We start from the raw sequence: 12,466 nt of genomic DNA, 5'->3' as shown, positions 1-12,466 counted from the left end.
AGTAAAAATTATAAAATAAAAAATAAAAATATTAAATTTTTAAAGTACTGTTATCACTAATAAAATTAATAGTTATACTGTTAATTACTACTTCTAATAATATTACTATTAATAGTAGTATTAATAACAATAATACAAATAGTAATATATTATTATATTCAATGCGTTTCCAATAGTTTATGTTTTTTAATTTAAATAATTTTAACTATTATTGTTATCATATTAAATATATATATATAATACAATATAATTATGATATATATATGTACATATATATAATATAATTTGTAACACTAAAAATTAAATACAAAAAAAAAAAAAAATACACAAACAAAAAATATAATATAACATGAACAATTAAAAAATATAACATAATACAAAAATATAAAATATAATATAATACACAAATCAAATATAATATAACATCAACAAATAAAAAATTTAATATAATGCACACATAAAAAAAAAAAAAAAAATCAAACATATATATATATATATATATATATTATATATCCCATACATCTGCTATAGGATATTTTTCTTTCACCAATTTTGTATTTACATCCATTTCAATTTGTACTTTACTAGGAACATCCATATTATTACTATCCACAGTTGATGTATCATGATCATTTACATCATAATAAATATCATCTTGCACATCATAATAAGGTTCTTTATATTTATCCAGATCCTCCAATATACTATCCATATTAGTAAATTGATTTATAGGTTTAGGATTATCCATATGTATTTGTATAGAAACATCAGTATTTAACGTTTTGTTACTATCACTAGGGTGAGTGTTATCACTATGTGTCTCATTTTCCCACTCTTCTTTTAATTTGCGTAACCGTTCGTGATGATTTTTCCACTTTTCGCACATATCTCTATGTCTATCTAGCCATTTATGGAATAGTTCCAGTTGGTTGTGGATGGGGTCGTCACGTGCAGGTTTGGCAACACTATGTATACTTGTTTGTTTCACATGATTTGTTCCAAATAATTCGTTTTCTTTTCGTTTTAACAATTCATCATATATATCAATATGTTGATTACCACTTAATGTGTCATTAATTAAATCTATACCAGTATAGGTACCATTTTTACCACTCAATGGAATATCATTATTAACCATATGAACATTATAACTATGTTCTTCTCCGTTAAGTAAATTTCTATCATGAATAGAAGTAATAAAAGGTTTTTCTTCAGGTTTATCAAAATATAAAGTATTCGGTTGTGTATTCAATGGAATATCTCCACTTTTATAATCATTTGGTACATCCTTTGGTTGTTCACTTTGTAGATATTGTGATATAAATTCATCTTTCAATTGATTCCATTCGTTATCAGTAATGGGTTGTGGTGTGGGTGTATTATCACTAGCTGTTGTGTTGTTACCACTAGGTTCTAGTACCACTTCAATCAATGTTTTATATTTAGGAGCACGTGGTGCATATATATCATTAATATCCAGTTCTTCATACTCACTTTCGGAAGATGAAGTAATATCACTATAATGATCGGTGTAACCACTATCAGTTCCACTATCTCCTTCAAGGTAAATGTACCGTTTGCCTCTGTATTTACCACTAGTATAAGGTATATATCTATTGGGTGAAAGTTTTGTCGGTATATCATAATCACTTTTGGGTATTTGCAGTATTTGGAATAAATTTCCAACAGATGCTTTGGTTTTTTTCTAAAAAAAAAAATGAACATATATGTGTATGTATATATATGTATTTAGGTATTATATATGTGTTTGTTAATGTATATATGTATTTATGTATATCTATGTGTTTGTTAATGTATATATGTATGTAGTTATGGGTATATATATATATATGTGTAAATGTGTATGTAGTTATGGGTATATATATATAATATATATATATGTATGTGTATATGTGCATGTATTTAATTTTTTTATTTTTTTTTATTTAATTCAATTTTTTTATTTATTATTTTTTTTTATTTAATTAAATTTTTTTTTATTTAAATAAATTTTTTTATTTATTATTTTTTTTTATTTAATTAAATTTTTTTATTTTTTTTAATATTAATTTTTTTAATTTTATTTCATTTTATTTTATTTTTTTTAATTTTATTTTTTATTTTAACATTTTTTCCATTTTTTTTTTATTTTATGATATATATTTTTTTTTTTTAACATTTTTTTTTTCTTTTTTTTTTTTTTATTTAATAAATTTGTTTTTATTTTATTTCTAATATATTTTTTTTATATATAAAATTTTTTTTAATTTTTTTTTGATAATATTTTTCATTTTTTATTTTATCAAAATTTATATTTTTATTTTAATTTTTATTATTTTTAAAATATTTTTCTTTTTTTTTTTTTTTTTTTTTTATTATTTTATATGTAAACACATTTAGGAAAAAAAAATTATAATAATAATTTTTATATATATATATATTTTTTTTTTTTTTTTTTTAATATAATAAAAAGTAAAAATTATAAAATAAAAAATAAAAATATTAAATTTTTAAAGTACTGTTATCACTAATAAAATTAATAGTTATACTGTTAATTACTACTTCTAATAATATTACTATTAATAGTAGTATTAATAACAATAATACAAATAGTAATATATTATTATATTCAATGCGTTTCCAATAGTTTATGTTTTTTAATTTAAATAATTTTAACTATTATTGTTATCATATTAAATATATATATATAATACAATATAATTATGATATATATATGTACATATATATAATATAATTTGTAACACTAAAAATTAAATACAAAAAAAAAAAAAAATACACAAACAAAAAATATAATATAACATGAACAATTAAAAAATATAACATAATACACAAATATAAAATATAATATAATACACAAATCAAATATAATATAACATCAACAAATAAAAAATATAATATAATGCACACATAAAAAAAAAAAAAAAAATCAAACATATATATATATATATACATACATATATATTATATATCCCATACATCCGCTATAGGATATTTCTCTTTCACCAATTTGGTATTTACATCCATTTCAATTTGTACTTTACTAGGAACATCCATAGTATTACTATCCACAGTTGATGTATCATGATCATTTACATCATAATAAATATCATCTTCCATATTATCCATAGTAGGTGTATCCACGTTTATATCCATATTAGTAAATTGATTTATAGGTTTAGGATTATCCATATCTATCTGAATAGAAACATCAGTATTTAACGTTTTGTTACTATCACTAGGGTGAGTGTTACCACTATGTGTCTCATTTTCCCACTCTTCTTTTAATTTATCTAATAGTTCCTCTTTATTATTCCATTTCTCGCACATATTTCTATGTCTATCTAGCCATGTATGGAATAGTTCCAGTTGGTTGTGTAGGGGGTCGTCACGTGCAGGTTTGGCGAAACGGTTAATTGTTGTATGTTTCACATGATTTGTACCAAATAATTCGTTTTCTTTTCTTTTCAAAACTTCATCATATATATCAATATGTTGATTACCACTTAATGTATCATTAATTAAATCGATACCACTATATGAATCATGTTTGCCACTTGTTAGACCACGGTTATCACTTGTTGGATCAATACCACTGTATACATTATTTTGACCACTGTATAAATTATTTTTACCATTGTATAAATCATTATTACCACTGTTAGTACTCATATCATAATTGTATTCTTCCCCAGTATATAAATTTCTATCATGAATAGAAGTAATAAAAGGTTTCTCATCAGGTTTATCAAAATATAAAGTATTATGTTGTGTATTGAATGGAATATCTCCACTACTATAATCATTTGGTACATCCTTTGGTTGTTCACTTTGTATATATTGTGATATAAATTCATCTTTCAATGTATTCCACTCATTATCTGTAATTTTACTACTAGGTATACCATCACTTTGTATATCATTTTGTGTATCACTAGGTGTGTTTTTACCACTAGCTGTTGTGTTGTTACCACTAGCTGTTGTGTTGTTACCACTAGCTGTTGTGTTGTTACCACTAGCTGTTGTGTTGTTACCACTAGGTTCAAGTACTACTTCTATCAATGTTTTATATTTAGGAGCACGTGGTGCATATATATCATTAATATCCATTTCTTCATATTCACTTTCGGAAGATGAAGTAATATCACTATAATGATCGGTGTAACCACTATCAGTTCCACTATCTCCTTCAAGGTAAATGTACCGTTTGCCTCTGTATTTACCACTAGTATAAGGTATATATCTATTGGGTGAAAGTTTTGTCGGTATATCATAATCACTTTTGGGGATATTAATGACACGCAAAAGATCAATAGTAGATTTGGTTTTTTTCTAAAAAAAAAAATGAACATATATATGTGTATGTATATATGTATTTAGGTATTATATATGTGTTTGTTAATGTATGTATGTAGGTAGTTATGGGTATATATATATATAATATATATATATGTATGTGTAAATGTGTATGTACTTATGGGTATATATATATATATATATATATGTGTATATGTGAATGTAGTTATGGGTATATATATATGTGTATGTGTAAATGTGTATGTAGTTATGGGTATATATATATATGTATGTGTAAATGTGAATGTAGTTATGGGTATATATATATATGTATGTGTATATGTGCATGTATTTAATTTAATTTTATTTTTTTTATTTAATTAAATTTTTTTTATTTTTTTTTTTATTTAATTAAATTTTTTTATTTTTTTTAATTTTAATTTTTTTAATTTTATTTTATTTTATTTTTGATTTTATTTTTTTTTTTTTTATTTAATTAAGTTTTATTATTTTTTTTTTTTTTTTATTTAATTAAGTTTTATTATTTTTTTTTTTTTTTTATTTAATTAAGTTTTATTATTTTTTTTTTTTTTTAAAAATTTTTTATTTTTTTTTAATAAATTTTTGTTTTTCTTTTAACATTTTTTTTTTTTTTTTTTTTTGTTTTTATTTAATAAATTTGTTTTTATTTTATTTCTAATAAATTTTTTTTATATATAAAATTTTTTTTAATTTTTTTTTGATAATATTTTTCATTTTTTATTCTATCAAAATTTATATTTTTATTATAATTTTTATTATTTTTAAAATCTTTTTCTTTTTTTTTTTTATTTTAATAAATTTTTTTTTATATTTCTTTTTTAATATAAATACATATATATAAAATATATATATAAAACACATACATATACACAAATATATATCCAAACATACCAACACATAGATATCCAAAAACACATATACAGAAACACATATACATCCACATATATATATATATCCAAACACACTAATACATATATATACACAAAACGCATATATATCCACATATATATATATATATTTAATACCTTTAGAAAAAAATAAGTGAATGCCGCAAAACCGATGCCAACGCTCCAGGCGAGGGTGGAGGTCACAAGGGCGGGGGTTTTATCCACTATTTGGGGGGTTGTTGGTTGTGGTTGGGGTTGTGGTTCCACTTTTTTTTCTTCTTTTGGTGCTTCCGGGGTTGCTGGAGGAGGTGGTTCTGGTGAATCTGGGGTACTTTCATCTTTTTTTTTTTTAGATTCTTCATCTTCCGTTTTTTTGGGTTCAGAAGTGTCTTCGCCACACTTGCCTTCATCCACTGTTTCTTTTTTTTCTTCCACTTTCGGACAAAATGATGGTTGTTGTTTTCCCACTGGGTTTTCAGTTTCTTCAAGGAGTAAGTCCTCATCATCAGGTAGGGGTGTGTGTTCCTGACACTCTGTTTCTGTTTGTTCGCCACTAGTTGAGGATAAACAAGATGTTATTTTATCTTCAAGCTTTTTAATCATACAATCTATAGCATCCTGATGACCATTTTGTGAGGGTTTATCGCCATTAAGACCACAAAAACTCTCGAACTGCGTTAAACCTTTACAAGGTTTTATAGCTTTGTTAAATTCAGGTCGATGTTCAAATTTCTCCAAAAAATTTCTAACCGAAGATTTCATGTCATTGTCACCCTCTTTATTTTTTTCTAGGTAATGTTTTTTTATTTTTTCCCATTCTTCCTTTTTCAACTTTATCCATTCTCCAACACAATTACATTTATTTTGACAATCTCTTTTACATATATTTCCTTCACCATTATTTATACAATCAGAAATTTTATGTTTAATTTTATTATAATCTTCTAAAAAATATTCTAACCATCTTTTAATCAATGCTCTAATTAATATAATTTGTTTATCATCTAATTTACCATTATTATCTCCTTTTTTAAGACCACATACATCTAAACCACATTCATTACGACATTTCCATTCTTCTTTTCTAATGCCTTTAAAGATACCTTTACCTTCACAAACCTTTAAATCATCACCTTCAAATGTGTTTGTATCGTTATCACTAACACGCATAACAACATCTGGAGTAGAACTTATCATTTTTGCAATTTCTTTTGCATCAATAGTCGTTATTCCATCGCACTTCCCTTTTGTATCACCACTCTTGCATTTACCATTTCGACAATCTATTTTAAATGAAGAACATGGATCACAATGTTTTGTATGTTTAAATGTTTCACTTTGTTCATTAAACTCTATTTTACCTTCTCCATTATCATTATTTTTACATGGTCCTAACCTTTCTAAAAATTGTGCAGCTGTATCGCACGTTTTTACTGTTCCGCAAACTCCATTACCACCACCCCCACTTTCCTCTTTGCATTTTGTTTTTTGTTTAACATATGCACTTTTTTGTTCCCCAAATTCTATTTTTTTTCTTTCTATCCATTTTTTATATTTTCTACATTCTCTTCCACAACCTGGACATTTTAAATCCGCAAAAACTCCTATATTTGATATATCTTCTATTTTACACTCTTCCCCATAACCACTACATTTGTAATCAGCACTATCCACTTTACAATCCACTTTAATTTGTGCCAACTTCTTTTTCCTTTCTTTACAAAATGTTTCGCCCCATTCTTCAAGGTATCGGAAATAAGGGGGGCGTAACACAAAGTGGGATAGGAATGTGGGGGTGTTATCACTAGGGGCTGTGGCTTTAGTGTCTTTGGCTTCTGTGTCACTATTTTCGTCGAGTTTGACGGTGTTATATTCGTATTTTTCTTTGTATTTGCCACTAGTTGTGCCAGGGGTGGTGCCAAAAAATTTCTCGTACACTTCATTATCCTTTACTATTTTTTTTTCGTCATTTTCTTTGTATGTTAGTGCACATATCATTCCTTCCCAAATGGAAGGGGCGTGTTCTTTCCACAAGGTTTCACGTGTTAAACTACTATTTTGTTGTTGTTGGCCGGGGCGTTGAGGGTTGGGGACACTAGCAGCTTGTTTGAGACTATTTATATGTTCATCTATAGCTTTTTGTATTTTCTTCATTTCATCCTGTTTGTCACCACTTGCTTCAATCACAATATTGTTGTTGTTACTACCATTTGTGTTACCACTGTCACTTGTGTTACCACCTCGTACCAAAATATCTCTATAATCACCTAATGTATAAAACATCTGACGTTTAAACTCCTCAGGGATATCTCCTTTTTCTAATTTCTTTTGGGGGTCTTTGTCTTCGTCGTCGACGTTTCCACTGTTTCCGTCGAGGGCACCTACTAATCCACTTTCTCGTTGTTGTTTTTTCTTTTCGTCCAATTCCTTTTGTTTATCCATTTTATACTTATGCCATAAGAAAAAAGTTTCCACAGCAGCACTTTCCACGAAGGCTTTAAGCAAGTCGTCGTCGCGTGAGTTGGACGGCGACGAAGTTGACGCCGGAGTGGAAAGACCTTGTGGTGACTTCTCACCTTGTGACGACGTTCCACCTGGTGACGACGCTTCACTACCACTACTCTCACTAGTACCTTCTGCCTTACCACTCTCCTGTGACTTCGACCCCTTCGTGGTCTCCTCCGCCCACTTCGTTAGTGGTGTGACATATAATTTTCGCCTCCTGGGTGGCACACAAATGGAACCCTGGTTACTACCACTAGATGGGGCGAGATCACGTTTGTGACGACTTTTGGCGTCACTACCCTCACTATCTGTGGCTGCACCCTCATTACTTGTGTTTCCTGTTGGTATACATTTCCAACTTGTGGGTGCCTTTGGGCCATATTTGAGGGTACATGCGTCTTTAAATTTGTTTGTGTCACTAAATAGTGTGTTTACTATTTCACATGGATTCACCCCGGGTGTTGTTGCTGGTGCTGGTATCGCTGGTGGAGGTGGTGGTTGTGGTGGTGGTGCAGGTGGTACATTCGTAGGTACGAATTTTGCACCAAGACAATTACATTTCTCAGAATATTTATGGGCATATATTCCAAACGGTTTTTTACTTGACACGTCTGTAAGAACATTTCCTTCCATACAAGAACATTTTTTATTATCACATTTATCTTTCAGATAATCATTCCCCTGTTTAGATGGACCTTGTGTTGTCTTATAATCTTTATATTCTTGATCTGCATTTTCCAAGTTTGCATCTCTAACAAATTTAGTAGTTTGTCCTCTAAATTCTTTTTGTTTTGTTTCAACATAATTTTTATATTCATCACATGCTTTGTTACAAGGATGTCTGTTATCACTACAATACTGAATAGGATTTATTCCATTACAACTTTTCCCTATATTCTGTTCTAATTTCCCACGTTCGGCGCAAAACTCTTCTCCCCATTCTATCATCCAACGTAAAAATTGAGGTTTTTTAGCAAAGTCCTCAAGGGAAGGGTTGCCATTTTGGGATTGGTTCACTTTATCGTATGAGTAGTCGTTTTTGATTTTTGTTTTTTTCTCCGTATTTGTGACTCCATGTGTTAAGGCACATATCATTCCTTTCCAAATATCTTTTCCATATGTTTGCCACCAGTCTTGCGGTGTAGTTGTACCACTAGGAGATTTGCTGCCATCTTTTGAGAAAAATTTACCTATTTTATCTTTTGCCTTAGCTACATCATTTACTGTTTTTGAAATGTCTGTATTTAAACATATATCTCTATAATCTCCATATGTAAAGTACATGGATCGCAAAAATTCTTCAGGGATAGTGCCATTATCTAATTGTTTAGCGTCAGCACCATTCTTAATCTTATAATATTGCCATGAGAGAAAAGTTTCTGCTGCTGCAGTTCTAATAAAAGCGTCTCTTAAATCATCTTGTGTTTCTATATTTTTTGTTTCACTCTCATGTGCTATATAATATAAACATAGTTTTTGTCTTCTAGGAGGCATACATACTTTCGTGTCGTCCACTAATGTTAGATCTCCGCATTTCCAATCGGGACCATTCTTACCATAATTTTTTTCATGACAATCTCCTACTTGTTTCGTTCTATCATCTGTGCTAAGTATATCATTCACTGTTTTACATTGCGGATCCTCTTCCTCCTCCTCTTCTTCTTCGTCTTCATCGTCGTCGTCATCGTCGTCTTCGTCATCATCGTCTTCGGCGTCGGGGTGGTCTTCTGTGCCGGCAGGTGGTGAGTCGGCGGAACGAGCGCCACCAGGACCTTCTTGTTGTGCTTTTGGTTTTGGGCAGTTTTTGCATTGTTCTGCTTCTTTTAATTCCTCATCGAGAAATTTATCCATTATAGTGTTCTGTTCAGCGACACCACCTTCAGTACACGGACCACCAACAGCAGCAAGATCACGAACGCCTGCTTGTTCCAACATTTGGCGAAGGTGTTTTATTTCCTTTGCCTCCTCTGCATCCAGACCTTTTTCGGATTTTTCTTCGGTATCTTCATTCAAAAATTCTAATTTCAAAACAGCTGCAAGAGTTACGCCAGCATCACATCCTGTTTGCTCTATAATATCTTTTTGCTTGCCAAAATGGTCTTTTATTGCCTCCCATTCCTTTTCTTTTTTTTGTTTAACCCATTTTTCAAAACAACCACATTCTTTATTACATTTCTCATTGTTTTTACAATTTTGTGATTTGGCATTATTTATACAACTATTAAGTCTTTCTCTCCACTCTACAGAATCATGTAACATATCATGAACCCACTTCCAAAAAAATGCATTATAGGACGTAACCTTTTGTTCCTTCCTATGCTGTTTTCCATCTTGTAGTACACAAAAATTAATGGCATCACTGCCATACTTTTTCTCTTTATTTTCATCATAATAACATATCCATTTTTCCATTTGATCACCCTTTTTACCTTTTTCACGACTAGTTGCATTAGGAGTTGCACTTTTTTCACCATTTCCACCATTACCATTACAAAACTTTTTATATTTTTGTACCATATCACTTTTTCTTGTATCACCGGTAAGTATTTCTATAGTGGTAGTTTTATCAGGATCGTAATCCTTTGTTTGTGAACAGTTTTCTTCTTTAGCTTTCCATCCACCTTCTACTTTTTCCGCCCCGCACCACGGACATGCTTCGCAATATTTTGTACGATAAAATGTTTTATTATTACCATCACCCTTTTTTGCACTACCACTATGAACGTTTTTGAAATCGATATTTCCTCCATCTTTTATGTCATTATTTTTTGTGCATACATCTTCATCATTTAATTTTTCTAAAAAGTTATTGACAACTTTATATTTAGTTCCTTTCAGTTCTTTATAAAATTTTTTTTCATACTCTTCATAATTAGTAGTAGTTGCATCCCGTTTTTTCCTACCACTACCACCACAACTACCACCACTTGTTATTTCTTTTGTATATTTTTTTCTTTGTTTTAGAAATTCTAGTTTTTGGTTATCTATCCAGTCCACAAAAGGAGCGCACGAATACTGACAATCTTTACAATCAAAATCTTCAAAAAAAACATGTTTTCCGCTAGCTGTGTTTTTACAATCATACCTATTAAGATCACAATATTTTTCTTCACCATTTTTTCCGCGACATTTTTTTATAGCATCTTTTAATTTATGTTTCCTTAATCTACAAAAATCTTCGGCCCATTCCTCGAACCAGCGAAGATACTGCGGCACGTAGTCAAAATATGTGGGGACAATATTTACGTTGCCACTTCCCTTGATGGGCTTTCCGGCCTTGTCCTTATCACACCGGCATTGTTTAGAAGTCAGACTTGGGTTCTTTTCATCACCACATGTTGCTCGAAAATAATTATTACCACTCTTAACTTCACACGTGATAGCTTTCCATACCGTTTCTCTATTCGCCGTCCACCAATCTTCTCTTAATTGATAATAATTTCCATCACCATCTTGGTATTTTTTTTTTGCTTCCTCCGACAATCCACCATGTATTTTCCCAAAAACCTCTTTCAACTTATTTTCTAATTTTTCTCTTCGTGCACTTTCATATGTATTACCATAAAATAAATCTTTACCGCGTACGATATCCCCTATATCTGCAAAACTTCGTGCCAATACAGTACATAATTGGGAAGGAGAATCCTTATTTGAATGTTCATGTTTTGTATAATGTGTATTTATTGATTGTCCTTCATATTTTGCTGCCATACACACCTCTAACAACAACGTGTCACTAGCCGTCTTCGACGTTGTTTCTATACTTTCCAAATTATGATGACATAAATGTAGACGTCGGTATGGAGCGCAAGCTCCTTCACAACCACTACGCATTTTACTATTAGTACACTGACCACCAAGTGTATCCGAAAAAGGGTTTTGAAACTTTTTTCCACTTAACTCTGTACACGGATACCTTTCACCCTTACCATCGCCATTAACATGGTTATTATAATAATCCTCTACAAGTTTGCATGGATCATCGGTGCCAATTAATTTCGGGTTAATATTTGGTGCTTTCTGCAAATCTCCTTTCAAATCATCAATATAATTTTTAGCATCACCACTAGCACCAGTACCATCAGCACCATTTTTCACTTGGTCGTGTACTTTTTTCCCTATACTATCCAATAAATGTTTGGCACTTTGGTGGTCAATACCATCCTTATCAACACCTCCACCACCGCTACCTCCTGTCCTCACCATTTTGTTCACGACTACATGATGTCATGCATACGTGGTTTATATCGTGGCATACATGGTTTGGTGGTGTGGTGTGGTGGTGGCGTATTGCGTATGTTATTGAAGTATGGTAATATGGTAGAATAATAATAATAGTATTGTGTTGGAATATATATATATATATAAGTATTATATATATATTTGTATATATATATTAATTATAATAGTAGTAATATTATAATATTACAATATATATTAGGAAATATATTAATAAATAATATTTAATATGTATATAATAATAATTATTAGTTTTACTTATTTTTAAAAAAATATATATTAATAGGTTTATAATAAATTTAAATATTCTAACAAAAAAAAAAACAACAATTACATTTTATGAAAAATATTATATATCATGTATTCCTTTATTTATATATTTAATTATATATATTATTTTCTTATGTTTTATATATTTTGTAAAATTATAAATGAGAAAAAAAAAAAATACGAAAATACATACATATAAAAGAATACAA

General features: G+C 29.2%; 1 protein-coding gene and 1 pseudogene across 1 annotated transcript, besides 1 other annotated feature; both read right to left on the bottom strand.

The window, feature by feature from the left end:
* Positions 1–505: 505 nt before the first annotated feature.
* On the bottom strand, positions 506–1,705 carry PF3D7_0400200 (annotated as a pseudogene).
* Positions 506–1,705: a sequence feature (erythrocyte membrane protein 1 (PfEMP1), exon 2, pseudogene).
* A 1,277-nt stretch (positions 1,706–2,982) lies between these two features.
* PF3D7_0400100 (erythrocyte membrane protein 1, PfEMP1) lies at positions 2,983–11,954 on the bottom strand (the record flags this gene model as incomplete). Its single annotated transcript, XM_001351283.1, has 2 exons — positions 2,983–4,350; positions 5,382–11,954. 2 exons carry the CDS (start codon positions 11,952–11,954, stop codon positions 2,983–2,985), a joined length of 7,941 nt encoding a protein of 2,646 aa, XP_001351319.1.
* Between the last annotated feature and the right edge of the window lie 512 nt (positions 11,955–12,466).

This window comes from Plasmodium falciparum (genome assembly GCF_000002765.6).
Source record: "Plasmodium falciparum 3D7 genome assembly, chromosome: 4".
Classification (NCBI taxonomy): domain Eukaryota; phylum Apicomplexa; class Aconoidasida; order Haemosporida; family Plasmodiidae; genus Plasmodium; species Plasmodium falciparum.
This window is presented reverse-complemented; position numbering and strand designations above follow the sequence as displayed.